A 25433-nucleotide genomic window follows, 5' to 3' on the forward strand; every position below is an offset into this window, starting at 1 on the left:
TGCAGATATGCCCACACCTGAGATATAGTGCGCCGTGCCCTTGGCCTTGTAATGTCTGCTAGAGGGGTGACTTACCTTTACCGTAGGCAGTGCTGCTTGGCCTTGCACATGGGCAGTATACCATGTCGACTTTGTTGTTTTTCTCTGCACCAAGGCTTGCAGCTCCAGTTGGACTTGGCATGGCCTTGGTGAGGGGTCCCTAAGGGCCGCCCCTCTTTAGTTCCAATGCCCTAGGTACCAGTGTGCTGTTTACTAGTGACATACAGTGGGGTCTAAAGTGCCAATCGTGGTTCAGTTGTAGGGAAAGAACACTGGTACTGGGAACTTGGATAGCAGGGACCCAGAACTATGCAGTCAAGGTTGCATCAAATGCCAGGCAAATAGTTGGGGGCATACTGCAACAGAAATCCACTTTCCGACAATGAGTAAGACTGATTTCAGGCCTGTCTGCCCTGGGGGACTTGTTACTAGTTAGTGCGGTAGTGCACTATGGATTTTAAACTAGAGTCAGAGTAGACTCTTGAGTCTCAGACTACTAGTGGGGCATACTGGATGCTACCAATATTGGATGGGGAATAACCACCATCACTAGAGTTCCGACCTCATGAAGGGTTTGTATAATTGTTTGTAAATGTCTTATTTCTCTTTTTTGTTTGTAGGAGTACCTTTTTTTCATAAATTTGAGTATTTGGCTGGAAAATTATGTTTGAGGCATGTGAGCTGTAGATCAAGTGCTTTGCATAGCCTGCCATCTAGTGTTGGGTCCGGATGTTTGCACTTTGTTTTTCTTCGAAGAAGTCTTTACCAGTCACAAGGTTGGTGACTCCTCCTTTCGGTGATAGTGGGCATGGGCATCTACTCCATTGTTAGATTGTTTTTTCCACCATTGGGTTCAGATGCAGACTGCTGTGCTCTGGTTTGGCACTGTTTCTCAGGTTCCCTTAGACGCACTGTCCACTACCCTCGACTGTTTGTTTCTCGATCTCGTTTCCCTTTCTGCGCGTATCGTTTCGGCTCAAAGGTCTTCGATTGGAAAACTCGTGGCGGGCCGTTGGGCCTACCTGCGCAGAGCATGCTAGCAGTCTATGGAACGGACTCCATTCAAGCTCTGTACCGGGTGTCGCGCTACGTTTCCACGCACCAACTTGCACGAAGTTTGCAACCTCTGCCTAACCTGGAACACGACGAAAAAGACTGCAATGCGCGCCCTTTGTACCTATTGAAGAAGCAGCTTCGTGACCGTCGGACTCGAAGTCACGAAATGCATCATCAGAGCGGCTCCGCACCGGACATCTTCAGCGAAGATTCCGAGAGAGAAGAATTCCACGCTCAAGGAGCAGAAGTAGTAGTAGAGCGCATCTCCATGTCCGAGGCCGACTCCGACATGGAAGAAGAGGAGCAAGTTACACCGGGTCAGCATACCGTGAATACAGAAAACCCCTTGTCCCAGCAACACAAGAAGAAAAAGGCTCCTGTCCCTCCTCTGCCTTCTGGCCAAGGTCGGCACAGAGAAAAAGTTTTGGACGCCTGCCCTCGGACCCAGCGCCGAAACACAAGGAAAAGCCTTCAGGCTCTGGCTCAAGTCGGCCCCATGCTGGCGCCGAGCCAAAATATTCAACGTCAAAACCGAAGCATGTCGTGGTAACCATTCCATTGTTATCGAAGAGTAAACCTTCGGAGCCGAAAATTCTGACCCCGAAAACGGCGACCAAAGAGAGACTCCACCAAAAAAGCCTTGGTCCAACGTTCCGCCTTCGGATCCGAAACAAAAAGAACTGGTAATAAACCCAGACACTGAACATATTCATGCCAAATTACCAGAGAAGAGGAAGGCAGACCTGCATGAAGATTACCACATTCCTCTAAACAGAAAAAAATGTGGGTACTAACCCTTCTCCACCTTACATTCCACCTCCTTTGCCAACTGATCTGAATTTGCTCACCTCACCCACATTTTCATCCCTATCACCTGACCCACAGGATGAGGATGATGGGGATGGGGATGAGGATAGGCCACAGGATACTGACCCATGGGAAGACTGACACTGATCCGAACACCGTTAATAATCCTGACCTATATCTTTCCAATTCCTCACCACACAACGACAACATATACATTGAGCTACTTAACAGGGCTGCTCATTATCATGTGGTGGAGCTACATAAAGAGACTCTGGAAGAGGATTTCTTATTCGAAACCCTAAGTTCCTCTCAGAGAGCTACTCGCACACTAACAATGCTCAAATGGATGCTTAAGCATACAGATCAGATCTTTAAAGATCCTGTGAGGGCAAGACTTATTACACCCAGGGTAGAGAAAAAGTATAAGCCAGCACCTACTGACCCCGCTTATATCAAAGGTCAGCTGCCTTTAGACTCTTGAAGTTTCCAGCGCTCGCAAGAGAGCTAACTCAGACGACAGGTGAGGCCCCTCCTCCTGATAAGGAGTTGAAATGAATTGATGCCTCGGGCAAAAGGGTAGCGTTGCAAGTGGCTAATCATTGGCGCATTGCTAATGCGCAAGCTTTGTTAGCTCGCTATGACAGGGCTCATAACAATGAGCTAGAGAAACTAATGCAGTTCCTGCCTGATGAACACACATCAAAGGCTAATGACCTTATTCGGGAGGGTAAATTAATCACCAATACCTCTATCAGGTGCCCCTTAGACGCAGCAGACACAGAAGCCTGCGCAGTGAAAACTAGTGTACTGCTACGCAGGCATGCTTGGTTGAGAATTTCAGGATTCAAACCGGAGGTTCAAGCCTCTATTCTCACCCAACCATTTGACAAAGAACACCTCTTTGGCACTGAGGTCGCAAAGTCCATAGGGCTTTATAATTACCTTCAAATAGGGCAACCCTTTGTCGCTCCCTTGACAGGGGTGGCCCCAAAAATATTTCCAGAGAATCCCCCCTCCTCTTACAAAGGCTCTAACCAATCGCCCTCATCAAGAGGCTGTTTGAGAGGGGGATTTAGAGGTATCAACGGTAAGGGAAGAGGCAGAGGCAACTCAACACGCACTTCCCCGCAAACAACAAACTGTAACTTCCTACTGCTACCTCCGGGGGATGCCTCCCAATTTTTACCTGTCTGGAATACAATCACCTCCGACAAATGGGGTCTACAAATTATCCAATATGGTTACTGTCGGGAACTTACAGACACCCCCCAAACATTCTTCCAAGATCACAAGCAATGTCACATCTCAACTTTCTCAAGCAAGACGTTTTCTCTCGGTTAGAAAAAGGAGCTATAGAACCAGCCCCATTACAATATCAAGGGGCCAGTGTATACTCTCTGTACTTCTTAATTCCCAAGAAGGATGGCTCCCTCATGCCTATACTAGACCTCAGAGAACTAAATCTATACAATCAGTCAGACCACTTTCACATGGTGACAGTCCAAGTGCTCCCACTCCTTCAGCAAGGCGACTTTCTGTCCACTCTGGACTTAAAGGACGCCTATTTCCATAACCCAATACACCCCGCTCACCGCAAATATCTCCGGTTCATTGTAGCGGACCAGCACTTTCAATTCAAGGTGCTCCCATTCGGAGTAACCACGGCACCCAGGGTTTTCACCAAGGGCCTGGCAGTAGCTGCAGCTCAATTACGAAGACAACACATTCATGTCCTCCCATACCTTGATGACTGGCTCATAAAAGCCAGCTCACAACAAAGCTGTTTACGTCACACTCCCAAAACAGTGCAGTTGCTCCACGATCTTGGATTCACAGTAAATCTGTCCAAGTCCCATCTCAAACCATCCAACACGCAAGCGTATTTAAAAGCCACTATAGATGCACAAAAGGCTCTGGCCTATCCCAATCCGGCCAGAATCCGCAATGAATCAATCAGTATGCAGACTCTACTCTCTGTTTCAACCTCAACACTCCTTGCCAGCTCGAGTGTTCATGTAGTTACTAGGGATGATGGCGTATTGCATCCTAACAGTCCCCCTACGCAAGACATCTGATAGAGCAATCTAGCCGCAGATTCCTTAATTTAGAATATCCCCAGGCGTCTGACTGGTTCCAGAATACTTTCCGCAGCAGCACCTCTGCGTGCCAGAGGCGGCGCTGCACGGCTCCGCCCTGACTTCGTCCACGGACGTGGTGTCAGCGGATCCCTATATGCCCATCCCGGTGCGCTGAGTTCAGTTTCCTTCTTTTCCACATCCCAATGCGGATCCTGGAAAACCTGCGGTTCCTTGGCCTGTTGTTCGGGTCTTCTCGATGCCTTCGGCGTCCCGTAACAGTGTGCAATGCCTTCGGGCTTTAAGGCGTGAGACCTGTGCACGTCAGATGTGTCTAACGGACCCACACGCCATCTGTATGTGATGCCTAGGAGTGCACCACAACTCCGAAGAGTGTGACGCCTGTCAGCGAATGAAACCGAAGTCCTTAAGGGAGCGTCATATGAAATTGCTGGCCGCACGGCTGTCCGGTCCTGCACCTTTGCGTCAACGCTCTCCCTCCCGGGATCAAGCCCATTCCCGAGGTCGTTCCCGCGGATGTTGTTCAGAGGCGGATAAGCACAAGCGTAAGTTGCGGAGGACTTCCTCCCATACGTGTGACCTGAGCGTGTTCCTACGCTGACGTCTGAGGCGACGCCGGGCTCGACACCCTGTCAACGTTTTTCCTCCCCACATGTTGCAGTGGGGTCGACGTCAGACGGTGCCCAGGCCGAGTCCCCTTTGGAGGTCGTCGACGTCCAGACGACTCTGACTCGACGTCGGTCGACGCCAGTGCCGACGTCCATGCCTCCTCTTTTGCATGAGGTTGTTGTCCCACCCAACTCCTCGGACGTCGATGTGACTCCCACACAATGTGTCGGTCGACGCCGGCGCCTATACCTCCTCTTATTCAAGAGGTTGACGCTCCTCTGGACTCCCCAGATCTGAGGTCATTTTGGTCCATGGTGCAGGTAACTTGTGTTGCTTGGCCTCCGGATCAGACTCCTGCTACTCCACTATTGCTGTCTTGTGGACGGGTTAGTCTCCAACCATCTCCTACTGATGGTTTATTGTCACCTCCCCAGATGGCAACCGAGGCTAGTGCTGGCTTCGCACGGGCTATTCACAGGGCGGCAGCTATTCTTTGTTTTCAGCCCTCTGTGGTTTTCCTGCCTTCTGGTCCTTTGTTGGATCTTCCCCACATGGAGCCGGTTGAGGTGGAACCTTTGCTGCCCCTGGGGGCATCTTTGTTTGACATCATGCTTGGCATATGAGCGAGGCCTTCCTCTGGTGACCTTGTTGATCGGCCCATAGCTCGTGGATACCGTCCTGCCCCGGAAGATCCGCTCTGCCTATCCCTTCACCCTAGAGCTCAGGGCCTAGTTGTTCAGGTCGCTTTTGACTTGCAGTCTTCCTTCGCCTCGCCACTGTTACTTCTGTATTGAAAGAGTCACTCTTGTGATTTTGGCACCCTATGATGACCCTCAACCACCACCATTTTAACTGACTTTAGTGTATTATTTTACCCTAGCCTTAATGTAGGACGGTCCTGCATATGCCTGCTTCTCTTCTCTTGCTGTCTTTCAGTGGGAGCTGTCACAGATTGGAACAGTCTTGCCAAAAGCAGAGTATGTGGGATGTGCATTTGAAGGCGTGAGAGGGAGAGAGAGGTGTGGAATGTACTTTTTAGTCTCAAAGTGCAGTGTTGTGGGCGGTGGTGCACACGTGTTTGGTGTTGTATATTGAGGGATGAAGTATATGATGCTATAAGTAGTTGTGCAGAAATGTGTATTGTATTGTGCATTGCTGAGAATTAGGAGTTCTTACTATTGGCTTTGACATGGTCTCTTGTCATCATGTTTCTGACTTTACCTTGCTTCAAACTTTTCTATGTGCACAATGGTGCTTGTAAGTAGTGTGGATGAGAATTATAGGAGCTTACTATTGGCTTTGACATGGCCTCATGTCCACTCGTTGTCTGACTCTACCATACTGCTGCGTGGACAGTAGTGCTTGCAAGTTGTTTGGGTTATTCACATTCAAGGTCTTTCTGTTTTTCTAGCGATTTGCTTTAGTTTAATGTACTCTGGAAGGCCTTGTGAGAGCTTTAAGATAGAGGCTGGAAGATGTGAGAATGGAGGAAGAGACGTGAGAGCTCCTTACTGCCATGGGGATGCTTGCTTGGAACTTGGCCAGTTCTGGTAAAATTCCTCTGGCAGTGGGAAGAGGTCTTTCGCGAATCTTCTAGTGTTTAAAGCTGAGGGTTGCAGACTGAGAAACTGGGAGTTTGGAATCCGAGCGAGGGCAGATGTGTCTATCTCGGATTGAACACTGGTTGCTGAGCTCTGATCCCCGGCTGTGACTCCCCCGGTCAGAAAAGGGCAGTGTATGCACCAGGTGATATATTTAGTTGTGTGGTTAGTGCTATTGTGATGTGAGCCAGTGGCTTTGATCATTTGAGGTGTTTTCTTTGTGGTGTGGGAGGTGTACATCCAGAGTAATCCTCTGCTGTGTGTGTATATTTATGTATGTGTATGTATGTATATGTATGTGTGTTTGTATGTATGTATGTGTGTATGTATGTGAATATGTGTATATGTATGTGAATATGTATGTATGTGAATATGTATATATGTGTATATGTATGTGTGTATATATGTTTATGTATATGTATGTAACATAACATAACATAATGTAGAGGAAGTGTTATTATGTATGATATATATATATATATATATATATATATATCATACATAATAACACTTCCTCTCAGGCTGACCTGGAGTACGCCCCCAGTGTTAATCAAACCTTAGAACACTGGCCACTTATTACGATCGACACTTTAAAATCCATTTTTAAGACCATCAAATCTGGCTCCCCCTGTGATCCTATTCCTATCAATATAATGAAACAACTGGATACTCCCTCCCTTGGAATCATTGTGGACACACTTAACTCTTCCTTGGAACTCTCTATAGTACCCTCACTTTGGAAACATGCCATGGTGAGCCCACTACTAAAGAAACCTACAGCAGACCCTGAAAAACTGTCAAACTACAGACCCATCTCACTGCTTTTTCCAAACTTCTGGAAAGACATGTGCACTCCGCCCTGACTCTTTTTTCTGAAGAAAACTCTCTCCTTTATCCGTCTCAGTCTGGTTTCCGAGCTGGCTTCTCCACGGAAACTGCTCTGCTGGGAGTCACTGAAATCATTCGGAAACTCCTTGACGACGGTCAAACGGTTGCCCTCATTCTTCTTGACCTGAGCGCGGCTTTCGACACTGTGTCGCACGAAAGGTTACTTACCACACTAGAAAAAAATGGGATCTGTGGTGATGCTTTAAAATGGATCAGGTCCTTTTTGGAACAACGGACGTTCCAAATTACCTCATCCACAGCGTGCTCTGGACTTTTCAACTCCCCCCACGGAGTCCCGCAGGGTTCTATCCTTAGCCCGTTGTTTTTTTTAACCTTTACCTTAGACCTCTGGCAGATTTAGTGGAGAGATCTGGACTTACCCTCATGACATATGCGGATGACTCTCAGATCATCTTCAGAATCCATTCCACTATCCCCGTCTCTCCTCAAGCAAGGTCTCCAGAGCATCTTCAGCTGGATGACTAACAACCAGCTGAAATTAAATGGAGACAAGACAGAGATCCTCCTTTTGGGCAAACAACGAGATCTCTGGAATGCCTCACATTGGCCTTCCCAGATGGGAAATCTCCCAACACCGGTCACTCATGCAAGGAACCTGGGGGTAATTATGGACAGTTCTCTCTCCATGAAACAGGCCAGCAAACTTGTAGGCCTTTGTTTTACCATCCTGAAGTGGCTTAGAAAGATCCTGTGGATGCTGCCCACCTCCCCCCAGAAAACCGTAGTCAATGCCCTTGTTACATCTCGGCTTGACTACGGGAACATCCTATACCTAGGTGCAAATAAAGCAGTCATAAAGAGGTTACAGCTTGTCCAAAACTCAGCTGCCCGACGTTTATGTTAAATTCCAAAAAACACCAGTGTTTCCTCCCACTTGCATGAACTACACTGGCTCAGGGTGGAAAAACGGATCAGATTTAAAACCCTGAACTATATATTCAAGATTAAAGCAGGCACCGCACCTAAATATCTACAGTCATTAGTTCATCCCTACATTCCCAAAAGAAACCTACGGTCACAATCAGCAGCAAACTTTTGTGTGCCTAGGTTCAAACTCTCTAGAATGGGATGTAGATCTTTTGCCCATCAGGGTCCGTCCATTTGGAATTCACTGCCGCCCCATATCCGCAAGGAGGTTAGTTATTCTAGGTTCAGGAAAGAAATTAAAACCTGGTTGTTCAATCAATAATCTTGAACGACCCCGTGAACCCGTACCACCTTTCTGTGTTGTCTCGGCGCCGGGAAACCCTTTTTGGGTAGCTGTTTGCGCCTTATAAGTTTAAAAAATAAAATAAATAAATAAAATAAATGTGTATATGTGTATATGTATGTATGTATGTGTGTATGTATATATGCATGTATATATATGCATGTGTGTATATGTATGTGTGTATATATGTATGTATATATGTGTGTGTGTATGTGTGAATGTATGTATGTGTATATGTATGTATGCGTATATGTATGTATATATGTTTATATATGCATGTATATATATGTGTGTGTGTGTATATGTATATGTATATGTATGTATGTGTATATGTAGGTATGTGTGTATATGTTTATATATGCATGTATATATGCATGTATATATGTGTGAATGTGTATATGTATGTGTGAATGTATGTATGTGTGTATGTATGTATATGGGTATATGTATATATGTGTATATGTATGTGTGTATGTGTGTATGTATATATGCGTATATGTATGCATATGTGTATGTATATGTATATATGTATGTATATATGTATATGTATGTGTCTATATATGTGCATGTGTATGTATATATGTGTATATGTATGTGTATGTATATATGTGTATATGTATGTCTATATATGTATGTATGTATGTATACATGTGTATGTATGTATACATGTGTATATGTATGTATGTCTATATATGTGTATATGTGTGTGTGTGTGTGTGTGTGTGTGTGTTTATGTGTATGTATATGTATGTGTGTACGTATGTGTGTATTTCTAAATGTATGTGTGTTTGTATGTGTATATATGTATATGTAAATGTATGTGTGTGTGTGTATGTATATATGTGTATGTGTGTGTATGTATATATGTGTGTGTGTATGTATATATATGTGTGTGTGTATGTATATTTTTATGTATGTGTATGTATATTTGTGTGTATGTATATATGAATGTATGTATATATGAATGTGCATGTGTGTATGTATGTATGTATGTGTATGTATATTTTTATGTATGTGTATGTATATATGTGTGTATGTATATATGTGTGTATGTATATATGTGTGTATGTGTATGTATGTATGTGTATAGGTATGTATGTGCGTATGTATGTATGTATATGTGTGTATGTATATATGTATGTATATATATATGTGTGTGTGTGTGTGTGTGTGTGTGTGTGTGTGTCTGTCTCCATCACAGACCCGCACGAGGACTGCATATGGTGTTTAAGTTCTGACCATGATGTGGATGGATGTTCATCTTGTCGGAAGATGAACCCAAAGGCCCTGCGGGAAAGAGAGACCAAACTTCTGGTGGCGAAGCTGAAGGGTGACAAGGGAAGAAAATCTTCGTGATCTCGTTCGAGAAGGGCGAGGTCGAAGTCAAGATCCAGATCTCGAGAGGAGTCGTCTTGGAAGTCCGCTTCAGACCATGCTTCGAAGTCGAGGAGGAGACATAAGAAGACATGAGTCCCGGCGTCATTCCGGTAAGGAGTCGGTCTCGAGGTCGAGGTCACCGAAGAAGGTACGTTCCAAGGTGGTCACGATGGATGTCTCGGATCAGGAAGGTGAGGCTTCGCCTTCGGAGTCGCAAGCACAGTCGCCGACTCGGGCTTCGAATCCGTCTCCGGCGCCGTCCCCGGCCCGAGATGAGGAAGAAGTTCATGTGGATGAGGATTCTGCGCATGTCGAAGAGCCAAATCCGAACCCTCCACAAGACCAGCCTGGGGGTCTTCAGCCACCTTTTCCAGCCCCAGGCCAGGACCCATCAGTGTTTTTAAAAGCTATGTATGGTGTCTTTTCAAGGGCGTGGTACCCCTCTGGCGCACCTTCGGGTCCCATGGGTCCTCTGGCCTTCAATTTAGGAGTCCCTCATTCCTATGCTCCAGCTCCATTCATGCCGGCTCCGACGCCGCCATGGCAATACCCGGCTCCGCCGAGGTCGTCGACGCCGGTACCGGTGTCGCCCGCTCCAGATCGACCTCGAGGGCAACCCACTGGACCATCGGAATCGATACCGACGTCTGTTCCGGCTCCGTCGGAGTCGTTGGTGGATCCGGCGGCGAGGCGTGTTAAGGAGAGGTCCAGGAGGGAGGCACAGCACCTTATGGAGGAGCGGAGATATATAAAGTCACATCCTGATATGGAGGAAGGTGAACTGGAGGATGACTGTTTTGAGGATCTAGCTGATGCTAGTAGCCTGGATTTTTCTCCAGAGTGGGAATTACCATCCGGTTCTGATGTGTCTTCAAAGGACGTCCAGCCTTATCATGTGGTGATGAGGAAGGCAGCGGAAATTTTGCAATTGACTTTACCAACAGTGGAGTTTAAGTCCAATCTTCTAACAGAAGTTTTACATTCGCCCAGCTCTGTGGTGGAACCATTGCTTCCGTTTAATGAGGCCTTAACGGAGCCTATTATGGAGGTATGGAAAAAGCCACTAACAGCACCGGCGGTTTCCAAGAGTGTGGCGAGAAGGTACAGGGTTGCTCCTGAAGACCCTGAGAGTCTGGTCATACAAGCAGCCTGTTCCAAAAAGACTGTGAGTGCGTTTCCTCAGGTGCCTGGTGATAAGGATGCCAAGAAACAAGATCAGGTGGCTAAAAAGACCTTCTCCTCTGCGAGTATGGCGTTGAAGTCAACTAATGCCACTTGCCTTATGGGGAGGTATGTACATGCCCTTATGGGTACAATGCGTTCTTTGGCTCCTAAGATTCCTGATGACAGCGGGAAGGATTTTGAGGAGGTGTTATCAGACGCACTGGCAGCGGCACGTCAAGTGATACAAAGTGGATTGGACACTGCAGACTCGGTGGCACGTATCATGGGCACTGCGGTTGCCACAAGGAGATCGGCTTGGCTGAAAACTTCAGACTTTTCAGGAGATGTTCAAGCTGCTTTGCTGGATCTGCCGTTCGATGGATCTGGTCTCTTTGGCAAAAAGACTGATACAGCCTTAGAAAGATTTAAGGACAGTAGGGCTACTGCCAAATCTTTAGGGCTTCAAATCAGAGGTTCTACAGCCAAGAGGTACAGAGGTTTTGGACGCTCTTCCTTTCGCAACTATTGGCAAGGTCAGCAGCAGCAGCAGAATCCCTTGTACAGGTCTTATAGGGGAAAACAAAGGGCTCGGCCTCGGGGTCGTCAAGCCTCTTCCTCCTCTACCTCCTCCAACCCCCCAGCCTCAGAAAAGCAGCCCTAGATCCGCCATTCAGGATCATGTGGGTTCGGTGGGGGGGTCGGCTTACCTACTTTCTACGGGATTGGGAATCGGTTACATCAGATCTTTGAGTTCTCACTCTCGTAGAAAATGGGTATGCCCTTCCCTTTCGGGAATTCCCTCCCAATTACCCTCCTTGCCAAGGTTTTTGCACGGAGGAACATCTGTTACTTCTACAGGAGGAAGTGCAGACACTGTTAAGAAAGGGTGCGAAAGAGGTGGTCCCAGAGCAGGAAAGGGGTCAGGGATGCTACTCCCGGTATTTTCTGATACCCAAAAAGGATGGCAGGCTTCGTCCGATCCTGGATCTCAGGATCTTGAATCTCTATCTGAAACAAGAGAAATTCAAGATGCTCACCCTTGCACAGGTTCTTCAAGCTCTGCTGGAAGAAGACTGGATGGTGTCGCTCGACTTGCAGGATACGTATTGCAACATCCCAATCCTGAAGTCGCACAGGAAGTATCTCCGTTTTACGGTGGGATCAGTTTGCGGTCCTTCCTTTTGGAATTACTACTGCGCCTCGAGTCTTCACCAAGGTGATGACGGTGGTGGCAGCACATCTCAGAAGGTCGGGGATTCTAGTATTCCCCTATTTGGTCGACTGGCTGATCAAGGCGGAGTCGTCCGAGAAAGTGTTCCAGCATCTGCAGGAGACAACTCAGTTGTTCTACCGGTTGGGTTTTTCGATAAATGTACCCAAGTCTCACCTGGTGCCCTCCTAGCGCAACCAGTTCATAGGTGCTGAACTGGACACAACTGTATGTCGTGCATTCCCTCCACCTCAAAGGATTCGCGACATACAGGAAATGATTCCTTTATTCTACAATGGAGCGGTCGTTCCGGTCCTGAAGGTCCTTCGCCTGCTCGGTCTGATGGCTTCCTGCATTCTGTTGGTCAACCATGCACGCTGGCTCATGAGGGCACTCCAGTGGTGCCTCCGCAGGCAGTGGTTTCAACACAACCGAGATCTCAGGGAGTCGGTGAGGATCTCCAGAGAAACTGCGGCGGATCTGTCTTGGTGGAGTGTGGAAGGCAATCTGTCTCAAGGAAAGCCTTTTCATCTACCTCCTCCGGTGGCCACAGTGATAACGGATACATCCACTCTAGGGTGGGGTGCTCATCAGGGGGATCTGGAGGTCAAGGGTCTTTGGTCTCCAGAGGAAAGGTTGCTTCACATCAACCTACTGGAATTGCGGGCGATACGTTTGGCGCTCAAGGCCTTCCTCCCTTCCCTTCGCGGTCTGTCGGTGCAAGTCCTGACAGACAACACGACCGCGATGTGGTATATCAACAAGCAGGGAGGAGTGGGGTCGCAGTGTCTCTGCAGGGAGGCTCTGCGCCTCTGGTCCTGGGTTCAGGACCACCAGATTTGTCTGATGGCAAATCATCTGGCCGGAGTTCTGAACTTGCGAGCAGACAGTCTGTCAGCAGTCCTCAGCCGACCACGAGTGGAGGCTTCACCCGGAGGTGGTTCGTCACGTCTTTCGGAGGTGGGGGACTCCTCAGGTGGACCTGTTCGCCACTCGCAAGAATGTTCACTGCCCGTCATTCTGCAGCCTCCAGTTTCCGATGCAGGGAGCCTTGGGGGACGCGTTTCAGTTGAGTTAAGACTCCTTTACGCGTTTCCTCCCATACCTTTGATTCCTCGGGTTCTGAGGAAGATTCGCCAAGACCGGGCCCAAGTTATATTGGTCGCCCCGGATTGGCCAAGAAGGGTGTGGTACACGGATCTTCTCCACCTCTCCTCTCGCCCGCCGCTCCGTCTCCCGTTAAGGGCAGATCTCCTCTCTCAAATGGAGGGACAGTTTCTACACCCCCACCTCCAGACATTACACCTTCATGCCTGGATATTGAACGGGGCAACCTGAACTCCTTTTCTCTCCCACACGATGTGGTGGATGTCATATTATCAGCTAGCCGTGACTCCACTAAATCCCTTTATTCTTACAGATTGGCTAAATTTGTCTCTTGGTGTGGGGAGAAGTCTGTTGACCCTTTAAAAGCCCATTTATCTGATATACTACAGTTTGCTCTTTCTTTGGAGCAGCAAGGGTTTGCTGTTGCTACGGTGAAGGCTTATCTTTCGGCATTTCTCTGTTTGCCGGACCAGCCGTCTCTTTTCAAATCTGTGGTTTTGAGATTTCTGAAGGGCCTCACACAAGTTCCCTCCTACTCCTTTTATTGTTCCTCAGTGGGATTTAAATCTTGTATTAACCTACTTGATGGGTTCTCCCTTCGAACCCTTGCACAAGTGTCCCATGAGACTTTTGTCTTTTAAGACAGTCTTCCTGGTTGCGATCACCTCGGCAAGGAGGGTAAGTGAGCTTCAAGCTCTTAGTTCCAAGCCCCCGTTCTTGACCATTCATGCTGATCGAATGGTTCTTAGGACCAGGGCTGCTTTTCTCCCTAAGGTGGTGTCTCCCTTCCACCTAGGTCAATCTATTACCCTTCCTACCTTTTTATCCTCCCCCCTCACCCTTCCAAGGAGGAGGAGAGGCTACACCGTCTGGACCCCAAGAGGGCGGTAAGTTTTTATATTGATAGAACTAAAGACTATCGAATGGATGACCAGCTCTTCATTGGGTTTGCTGGCTGCAAGAAAGGAAGAGCGGTACATAAAAGGACTCTTTCAAGATGGATCATCTTCTGTAAAAAGATCTGCTACTCTTTGGCCGGTAAGGATCCTCCAGAGGGTATAAGAGCTCACTCTACTAGAGCTAAGTCTTCGACTTCTGCACTTTCAAGAGGTGTGCCGGTTGAGGATATTTGTAGAGCGGCGACTTGGGCCTCCCTCCACACTTTCGCAAAGCATTATTGCTTGGACACTGAGGTGAGGAGGGACGGCCACTTTGCGCGCTCTGTCCTCCAGGATTTTCTGCTGTAGAGGAGTGGACACCCTCCTCCGCGAGTGGGGACTGCTGTGGGACTCTATTCACAAGGTGAGGAATCCACTGGCAGATGTATCTATCAGAAGAACAAGTTACTTACCTTCGGTAACGCTTTTTCTGGTAGATACAGTATCTGCCTGTGGATTCCTCACTGACCCACCCGCCTCCCCGTTGTCCACTCTTCTATACCAGAGTTACTGTAATGTATTTATTTTATTGTCAAGGAGTTGTTTATTTCAAATGTTTTATTGCATTTGCTTCACACTGTGTGTGTTACCTTGATATTTGTACTGCGTATACTGTGTATATGTCTACTGTCATTGGTCTGTCCGTGTGCCTCGAAGGCACGGAAAAAAGGGTGGAACTGATGTCATCACGCCAGCGTGGGCCTATTGTAGTGTCGGTGACATCAGCGGAGTCGCGTGCGATGCCATGCTTCTGACGTCATCCACGTCGGCGCGAAGCTACAAAAGAATTTCCGAATGTTGCTGACGCAAGGGGGATATTCACAAGGTGAGGAATCCACAGGAAGATACTGTATCTACCAGAAAAAGCGTTACCGAAGGTAAGTAACTTGCTCTTCTCCTGGCAGAACACCTTCCAGGGAAAGACAACCAAATAGCGGACCTGCTCAGCAGACACAACCAGCAAGTACACGAATGGGAAATTCACCCCCAAGTTCTCCAACCATTCTTCAGCCAGTGGGGGCATCCAGAGATAGACCTGTTTGCCACAAACGAAAACACAAAATGCCAGTACTTTGCCACCAGAGTCCCCCATCCGTTGTAACAGGGCAATGCGATATGGATGAACTGGTCCGGCAGATTTGCGTACGCTTTTCCCCCAGCACCACTGATTCCGCTGGTGGCACGCAAACTGCGGCAACAGTCACTCACACTGATCCCAGTTGCTCCCACATGGGCGAGACAGCCATGGTACACAACATTCCTGGAACTCTCAGTAGTTCCTCATCAAAGGCTGCGCCTCGCACCCCACCTTCTAACTCAGAACCATGGAGAAATCAGACACCCAGATCCAAATCAGATGAACCTAGCGATCTGGCTCCTGAAGTCCTAGAATTCGGATACCTTAACTTGCCTCCAGACTGCATGAACATCATTAAGGAGGCAAGACGCCCAACTACTAGAGCATGCTATGCAGCTAAATGGAAAAGATGTGTGATTTACTGCAACAATAACCAAACCAACCCATTAAATGCTTCCATACAAAACATTATATGTTACCTCCTGCATCTTCAAAGATGCACCCTAGCATACTCTTCAATAAGACTACACCTCGCCGCTATCGCAGCATACCTCCAAAACAGGCAACACCTTTCACTGTTTAGAGTCCCAGCAATCAAGGCTTTTATGGAGAGTCTTAAAAGGGTGATTCCTCCAAGACACCCACCTTCCCCAGTCTGGAACCTAAACATAGTACTTACCAGACTTATGGGTCCTCCTTTCGAACCCCTACATTCATGCGAACTGCAATTTCTAACGTGGAAGGTGGCATTCTTGATTGCCATTACCTCACTTAGGCGAGTTAGCGAGTTACAAGCACTAACTATTCAAGAACCCTTAATGCAAGTACATTCTAACAGGGTAGTTCTTAGAACAAACCCTAAATTTATGCCAAAGGTCATATTCAAATTTCATATTAATCAATCAATAGAACTGCCAGTTTTCTTCCAAAATCCACAGTCAGTAGCTGAAAGAACCCTACACACACTGGATGTAAAGAGAGCTCTGCTTTATTATGTGGACAGAACGAAATCTTTTAGAAAAACCAAGCAATTATTTGTTGCTTTTTCACCACAACATAAAGGAAATCCCATATCAAAGTCAGGAATAGCCAGATGGATAGTTAAATGCATTCAGATATGTTACCAAAAAGCTAAACGCACTTTAACTGTCCCCCCCAAGAGCACACTCTACGCGTAAAATGGGGGCATCCATGGCTTTCCTGGGAAATATTCCTCTTGAAGACATATGTAAAGCAGCCACATGGACTACCATACACACTTTCACAAAACACTACTGTGTAGACGTGCAAGCAAAGCGGCAAGCTGCTGTAGGACAGGCTGTCCTCAAAACCCTCTTTCAAACTGCTGCAGCTGACACAGGTAACCACCGCGAGAGGAGATACTGCTATACAGTCTATGCACAGATATGAATTCAGCAGCCCTCATGCCTCGAACGGAATATGCTACTTACCAGTATGCATCTGTTCTTGGCATGTAGGGCTGCTGACATTCATATCGCCCGCCCGCCCTCCTCCCCGGTGCCTGTCGCAGCTGCAGCATTTTCTTTTGCATGGCCATCTCTTACTTTCCTATCTCCATCTCTGCCACAATGGCGAAAAACAATCTGAGGATGGAGAAGATACCCATGCGCACTCTAGTCCAGGGGAGGAGTCACCTATCTCGTGATACTTCGAAGACTCTTCCAGGACAACAAAGTGCAATCATCCGGACCCAACACTAGGCGGCGATCTATGCCCAGATATGAATGTCAGCAGCCCTACATGCCAAGAACAGATGCATACTGGTAAGTAGCATATTCCTTCTTCATTGTAGGCAGGTAGGAGTCGGAACAGGCCAGTAGGGCTGGGGACAAAACAGTAGGTGTCCTCCTATTCCTGGGTCAGCTCAGCTCTTTGGTCTTTCTTCTTTCTTCCTCGAATCTGGGGAGGCAAGATTCAGCGTTGTCCCTAAATACTAGATATAGGGGCATTTAAAGGGGTGTGCCGGTTGGGACCAATAAGTCCCTTCCTTGGGGTGGGTACACCTATTATTCCACCCTCCAGTGGGAGGGGGCATGAGTCTCCCTAATTAGCGGAGTCCCCTCATCTCCAAGATGGAGGGCACGGAGATGTGTGCTTCACCTCGCCTCCCCACCTGAGGGGTGGGGTTGGCAAAGGTGGGCACACCTCTCTTCCTAGTCTGGTTTTCCTGCCGATTCTCTTGCCCAAAGTGGAGGGAAAAACTGGTTGGAGCCAGTTGCTGGGGCAGCAAAAGGCAGGACAGCTCCCAAAAGCGGCAGGCCTTTGAAGCTTCCCCTTCGTGGACCCAGCCCATCGTGGGGGAGGAGGCATGACACCTACCCAGGATGGGCTTTGTTTCTCCACCCAGAGAGCGGAGGCTTTCTACCCATGGGTCCAGAAACCTGTCTGGTGGCAAGTGGAGGGCAGCCATTCAGGAACCAGGACTGGTTGTTTTTCAGGGGGCATCTCTAAAATGTTACATTACATCCAGTTTTTAGTAAAGCCATTATCGAGCTGTGGAGTTCGTAATGTCCAACTCCCAGACCATATACTTTTTATGGCTTTAGTACACTTACAATGCCTAGTAATAGACTTCAACACTGTAGGGGAGCAGGGCTCGTGCCACTGTAACCCTCGCCTGAGGGCTAGTGGTCCCTGCTACAGTGGTGACTAACCTATGCCTTAGGCAGTGGGTTGCAGGCTTGGCACACAGGGATGTGTGCCATGTTGACTCTTCACTTTGCTCTGCACAAGAACACGCAGCTTGCAATGGCAGTTTGTGGGTGTTATGGTAAAGTGTCTCTGAGGGTGGCACTATAAACACTGCATCCCTTAGAGGTCTTTCGTGGTCACAGTCCCCTTAGTACCCATGGTACCTTTTACAAGGGGCTTATCTGTGGTCAGAAAGGTGACAATTGTAGGTATAGTCTTAGGAAAGAACACCAGCCCTGGAAACCAGATTGGCATGGACCCGGGCACATCAAGTCAGGTTGCATCCGCTGTCTCGCAGAAAGTGGGGGGGAACCATGCAAAAAGGGGCACTTTCCTACACGTGCAAACATTTCTATTTTTAAAAGTTTTATTCCACCAAAACAAAAAGCATTTCTTTTACTGACTTATTCATGGGAATAAGTATGTTTGTATTTTTATATGTGTGAGGTTACTACCTTAATGTCCATAAAACGCGTTCTCTTGTAAGAGCCGCCCTTCTCCCCAGGTCTAAAAACGGCTGCTCTTAGTACCAGTTCAACAAACCACAGCAAAGCTCTGCTTGAAGAATTGTAAAGGAGAGGCCCATTTTCTGCCATTCTCTGCAAACAGTGGGCAGAAGAATGAAAACAGTTTGACTGTTTGCTTAAGAAATGTCAGACAAATGATTGGATAATATAATGTTCCAAATAGCTATAGCGCTTCGGTGGCCCCCGGTACCTGAATCTGTTCTTGATGTCCTACATTGCATGTGAATCTATAAGTGTTTCGGGCTGCAAAGCTATTGTTACAGGTAAGTAACTAGTTTCTTATTGTCTAACTTATTGTCTATTTTGCATTTATCACACATTTACATAGATAACCTGTATAATTCTGCATCAGTTTGCTGCAACCTTTGATCAACCAGTATGAATTTGAAAACAGCTGGGGAAACCAAAATGTACATTATATTTTAACAGCAATTTACTAGCTTTGGCCACGTGGACAAACAGTAACCTATTTAGATATGCTTAGAAACCTTTAAAACATTTTGGATTTTGCTCACAAACTATTCAATAAACTGCTGTGCCAAGATTGTGTTGAATCGGACCAGATACATACGGCAGCAAGTTAACAATGTGCAGAAATTCTTTGACGCATGGATCAACTTAGCTTACTTTTGTCATACTTTTTTGTGTTAGCCCTGCAGTTTATTGCACAGTTTCAGGTAGCATACCTACAAACAGCCTGTTAAAAATAATCACTGTGTACACTAAATACGTGGGGGGCGGGGGGGGGGGGGGGGATTCTGCACTAGTGGACGAGCTGTAGCATGCAGTATTAGTAAGGGTCTTTCCTCAAATTGTACTTGTGTCCAGGTTCCTCTGATTGTGCAAGCATTGCAGTTCATGGAAACCGGTCTTGAAGCTTCATGTTTGTTTTCAAACTGAATAAAGTTGGAGTGAGCAAGTATTGCAATTTTTTCAGTTTTCCTCTAAAGGGTTAATTACTGCCTTTATAACAACCAGTTGTTAATCCATGAATTTGTTTGGCCGGAAATGTCTCCAACTAGAAGAGTGATCAGTTATGTTGAGCGTAGCTGTATTTGTAGTATTTGAGCTGCGATCTTAAACAGCAAAAGGTGTTGGGTGTAGATGGAACTTGTTAAACATTTTACCAAATTTCCACTTGAAGAGAAAGCTGGAAGCTGAGCTGCTGCAGATAGAAGAACGCCACCAGGAGAAGAAAAGGAAGTTTTTAGAAAGCACAGACTCCTTCAACAATGAGCTGAAGCGGGTAGGTGTTTTGTCAAATATTCTATCCTGATTTTTGGTTTCAATTTAGTAGTGGTAGATAATGTTTGGAAGAGGATTGTTTGTATTTAACTCATTGGTGAATTGGGTACTTGTGAACATAGGGCACTTAAAAAACAGTTTACTGCTCTGCTTCGCCATCCAAACTGGTTAAACAGGATGAAATCTACCAGTTCTCTGTTCAGGAATTTTTAAGAATGGAAAGCGAATAACAGAGAAAATCAATTTCTTTAAAATATGAGCGTACTCCAAAAATGAAAACACAAGAAAATGAGGCAAGAAATGTTGTAAGGCGATATAGGCAAATGAGTAAATTGAAAATTAAGGTGTAGGTGTACCTGGATATAGTTACGTTTGCAGACGGTATAGATAGGAGTAGAGTTTCAATGGTATAGACAGATATATTGGTGCAAGGGTATACATAGTAGTAGATGTGCTAGTTTATATGGTGGAGTAGAGCCACTGGGACAATGCTAATATGGTACCTGTAAGGGTAAATATAGGGAGTACAAATGATTATAGGTAGAGGCACTAGGATATACTTGTGTAGAATTTCTAGTTTGTAGGTAGGGGTGCAGATGAAGGGTATAGGTAGAGGAAATGGGGTATTGAAATAGGTACATCATAGTATAGATTGTGGTAAATATAGTACAGAATAGTTTGGTGTGGGAGTCCAAGGTTTGGTTTAGATAGGGATAAGATACAAGGTTATGTGGAGGAATCGAGTGACTAGGTTGTGAGCAGAAATAAAGGAGCTATGGATTAGGCAGAGATGCAAATGTTAGCATATAGTTGGAGTACTGGGTATTGCAGGGTGTACTAGAATAATTGCAGGATTAGAGCGGGAGAGGGCCCATGGCACACAGGGATGTGTGCCATGTCAACTCTTCACTTTGTTCTATACCAAAACGCGCAGCTTGCAAAGACCATGTGTGTGTGTAAAGTTTAAGGACCTCTAAGGGTGGCACAATAACTGCTGCAGCCCTTAGAGGCCTTCCCTGGTCACAGTGCCCTGGGTAGAGCAGTAGAGAGGTGTGGTGCAGCGGCCAGGGCAGCTTACTTGGAAGCACAGGGTTCACGGTTCGATCACTGGCTTCCGGGGCAGCTCAGCACCATGTCACTCTGGGTAATGGCTCACTTAATTTCCACGATGGCCCCCAGCACCTTGAGACCTGTAAGGGTGAGTAGTTCACGCTTTACAGATACGGATTTACATTTACTTTTACCTGAGGTACCATTTACCAGGGGCTGACCTGTGGCCAGAGAGTGCCAATTGAGTTTTGTCTTCAAAGCAGTTTTAGGGAAATAACATAGGCCCTGGGTACCTGATAAGCAGGAGCCCAGGGCACACTCAGTCAAAGTACAGCAGCAGTTCAGCAAAAAGTGGGGGCACCCATGCAGAAAGAGGGCACTTTCTCACACCAGGTTATTTGAAAAAGTAGACATAGGTAGGGATCGAGCTGGGGATAGACCTGGGTAGAGGACTGATGTAAAAAATAATACATCATTGAAGGAGATGAGGAGAGGGATGAAGAGGAAGGGGAGGGGGGCAGTGGTTTGCGCAAGGTATCTATAATCATGGAAATGAACTTGAAGGGTGTTCATTTGTTTGATTACAACATCCTATAAATGCTATTCATTTGGAAAAATATTTCCGGAAACAGATTTTTGGAGAATGATTGCCCAGTATAGGTTTCCTTTAATCTGTTTTACATCAGAATACCACAGGTGTTTGCAAGTGTAAAATGACCTGGGAACACAGGCTTTGTAGCCACAAGGAGGAATCATTAACTCGCTTCTTATCCTTATGCCCAGCTCTCTGGCAAGATAGCCGTTGCTGTCATTGTTTCTGAAACATAGCATTTGGACCATTAAAAAGCTACATCATTTAGTTTTAATATTTATATTTTCTACAGTCCAAAATTGTAAAATTCATGGTTATCTGTGAGAAACGCCTTCCTGTTACATTTATATCATTGTTCTTTTGTTTTAAACTGCAATTCATATGGTTTTTAGGTCTCGGCTGAACGCGCGGAAGCGCGTCTCCGCCGAGAACCTATTGTGGCCGTGTGTGCTTCCCAGGAGACAATCCTGGCCACGCGCATGGCGATTTGAAACTGCCACGCGCACGCGCGCTGTGGCCAGGCGCTGTCTCCTGGGAAGCTCGAAACACCACACACGCATGCGCATACAAACAGACACAAGCGCCCATGCACGCACGCACGCACATACATAGACACCCCCCACACACACACATACACACACACACACACACGTGCACCAAGGCCCCCCCCTCCCCGCCGCCGTCACTGTCGCACACATACATACATACATACACACACACACACACACACACACACACACACACACACACACACACGAGTGCACCAAGCCCCCCCAGCCCTTTTGAACTTACCTGGCCAATCTCGGGGACTCTGCTCTCCGCACGCGGCGCACAACCTCCTGCTGGCGCGGACCCGGGGCTCTCCTCCGCTCACAGGAGCCCCGGGCGCGAGACGCATGGACTCCGCCTGCCTCCTCTTCCGATCCGGACGCGGCCCCGCCTCCGTCACAGGCGACCTTGCCTGACTTCCGGTGCGGCCGCTGCGGGATTCCGGGGGCATTTTTTATCTTGTTTTTCACTGCCGCAAGTTCTTTCACAATCTTCGTCAGGACTCATAATGCAAGCAAGATTATTGACTTTGTCAACGCTAATAAGTCTTTTTACATCGGTCAGGTCTTGAGGCCACGTGGTGCTGCTTCTCTGTCCGTAATTTGTCAGTGTCCACATCTGACTTCGGAATGCTCAAGTGCACATATTTATTTCTGCTGCTAGCGATAAACCCGGACCATGGATGAAGGAGAAAATTCAGGCTTGCTTTTGCCAGTATTAGCTCTTTGATCTGCATTGGAGCAGACGCTGCCTTTTCTGTTGTGCTGCAACTTTGTGTACACGCCGATAACTCTTCCCAGACCCCTTTCATGTTGCATCGATCCAGGCTGCATCCCTGTGTGTGGCATCCTCACAATGCGTGCTGCTTTGTTCGGGCCCCTCTGCTCTGCTGGACTCCAGGCCTTCAGATGGCACCTATCTCCGGCTCTATAAATAACCTGGCGCAGTAATGGCTCCCTGTGCGACAGACAACGCAAGCATCTGCCTTTGTACCGTAGAGCAGGTACCGCTCACTGCATTCAGCCGTAAAGAGTGCGCTTAGCTCCAGGTCTCATGCCAGGCATCCGCCACAAGGCACGGTGCCAGGCGGCTGGTACTGTACACTTCACAGAGCAGCAGGCATGCCCTGTGGCTGACAGTGCGCAGCGAACACATGACTGGCACCGCTTTGTGAATGTGAAGGTGGTAGGGCACACTGTGACCACTGGCTAGCACTGCCTACTGAAATCCAAGGCTGGCACTGTACATAGGACGTAGCAGAAAGGATTAGATTTGTTGCTGGTAAAAGGCACTGCACCCGGATCTGAGCCGCTTCTTCGCACTGCAGCTAGCTGCTGGTGCCGGGCACTGTGCCGAAAACCAATGTGCTGTGCCACTGCATGCTGGCTGTGTGTACTGTCCCAGGGGCTGCTAATGTGAACCACGCTTCCTGCTGGTACTATGTACACTGGGGCCGTTAGTGTGCACTGTGGTAGGCTCCTGGTACTAGGCACAGCCCCTTGGCTGCTGCTGTACACTGCAGCCGTCTACTGGTTCTCCTCTCCACTGTACCTGAGGCTCCTCTGCACCGTCACTGCCTGTGGGAACTGTGCACTACAGCTCCCGCTGGGATGGTGTGCGCTACACCCAGGACACTTTCTGCACACCACAGTTGGTTGCCAGCACTGCGCTCGTGGCTGCCTGCTCTCGTGCCCTGCGTCCAATGAATGCACATGTGCAGACCACTGTTTGCCAGTCGAAGGGCCGGCATTGTACTCTCTATCCGAGCGCACACCACACTGCTCAGTGACGGGTAGTGCAACGTTCTAGGATTCATATCCGACAGTAATTGGTACCTAGCATTCACACTGTATCCAGTACCTGTGCCCGAGCACTGTGCCACCTGCCTGTAAGGTGGAAGGCGCAGCAAGCGCTGTTAAGGGGATGATCGCTGGCCTCGGCCTGTAGGGGGTGAATGTTGTGGGTTGCAGTCTAAAAATGGTCTACTTCGTTGTTTTTTGGTGACCGGGGGCTTCTCCTCTCGATGCACCGGTGCCGCATTGCAACCTATACTGATAAAGGCACAATTTGTGGCGCTAAGGATCACATCACATCACATCTCTCTCTCTCTCTCTCTCTCTCTCTCTCTCTCTCTCTCTCTCTCTCTCTCTCCCCCCCTCCCAACCCCCCCCCGGGTCGGGCAAAGGTGTCGTTTGCTCTCCTTGTCACCTTTTACCTAGCTTTTTCTTCTACCTTCTGTGTCCCTTTTTTACATTTCGATCTCCGATCCCCAAAAATTAGTGCCGCTCCCCACTATGTGCAAGGACCGGCACAAATTAAGCCCTGAGCGGGCGCAACCTTGGTGCGGGCAGTTCCTTCCCTAAAATCCATGGGAGGGTGGATGTTGCTTTGGCAGCCTTGTCCTTACCCAGTAAGAAGTGCCTTCAATGACTCCACAGCAGCAGCCCTGATTTTGGACACCCCTGGCAGCAGAACGCTAAGTCAGCAGACACGTCCCACCTCTATAATTCTCACCCTGTTTCCAGGCACTTTAATTAAAGGGGCCTCCCTACTCCCCCCAATGGCCTCAGTGTCGTGTGTCTCAGAGACACAAAGAGGCACTAAAAGATGAACTGGGCCACCCTGCATAGCTCTTTGCTGCCAAGGCGATCGTCTTTGCGATGAGAGGCCCTGGCACCAGCAGGGCCCTGGGAAGGACCCTTCACAGACAACCTGCCCGCTTTTTGTTTTGTTTCTTTAGTAGATTGAATTTAATTACATTAAACAGCAGTTGAATTAAAAAGACATCCTGTGCATTTGAAGGCCGCAATCACCGGAGGAACACCTGGCCAACCTTTCAATGCAACCACGGCACAAGTTTTCACGTTTTACAAATTATGCTTCATTTTTTTGTTATTATGCAACAATACTGTATCCTGGCGTCGAGATGGAGAGAGTAACTGAAACATTTTACGAATGTTCGACCTGGCACCCCATGACCCTCAGGTTAAGCAATTCCATTGGTTGGCATTGGAGTCTCGAGCTTGTTGCTTTCTATTGAGAGTGATTTTTGTGTTGATCGGTATTTTTGTGTAGCTGTCTGTTGGCAATAGGCCTCGCATTACTAATAATTTGGGCTATTGGGCTTGCATTATTATTTGCAACGCCAAAAGCTTAAACTTTTACTAATGCGAGACCTATTGCATTGCAGCTCTCTCTGGCTACTGTAGTTAGCCATACACATTACGCGACTTTGAGCTATTGGCATTGTAAATGACAATGACTTTTATTTATGTTTTGGTTTTTAAAACATAAATAAAAGACCTTGTCATTTACAATGTCAAGACCTTAAACTCGCGTTCATGTACAATGCTAATAGCTCTAACTTTTGCAATGCCGAGACCGTTGCATTGTAAATGCTTGTTATTAATAAGTAAAGTAGCTGGTCTTGATTTGATAGTTATGGACAGGACCCCTGAAATCATGCAACAAAGAAGGAACAAATTGTTTGGCAGGGTTGACTAAGTTTTCAGTAACAAAAGGCAAAATATGTAACGTAATGTGGCACATTTCATAAC

General features: G+C 47.4%; 1 protein-coding gene across 10 annotated transcripts in view; it reads left to right on the forward strand.

The window, feature by feature from the left end:
• SMARCE1 (SWI/SNF related BAF chromatin remodeling complex subunit E1) overlaps nt 1–25433 on the forward strand; it is a 140766-nt gene that overhangs the window by 71565 nt on the left and 43768 nt on the right. For all 10 annotated transcript variants that reach the window (XM_078645502.1, XM_078645508.1, XM_078645505.1 and 7 more), the window contains one exon: nt 19585–19686. In XM_078645502.1, the coding sequence (XP_078501628.1) occupies nt 19585–19686 (102 nt within the window). The remainder of the gene's footprint in view (nt 1–19584; nt 19687–25433) is intronic.

The sequence above is a fragment of the Lissotriton helveticus genome, chromosome 5_1 (assembly GCF_964261635.1).
Source record: "Lissotriton helveticus chromosome 5_1, aLisHel1.1, whole genome shotgun sequence".
Lineage (NCBI taxonomy): Eukaryota > Metazoa > Chordata > Amphibia > Caudata > Salamandridae > Lissotriton > Lissotriton helveticus.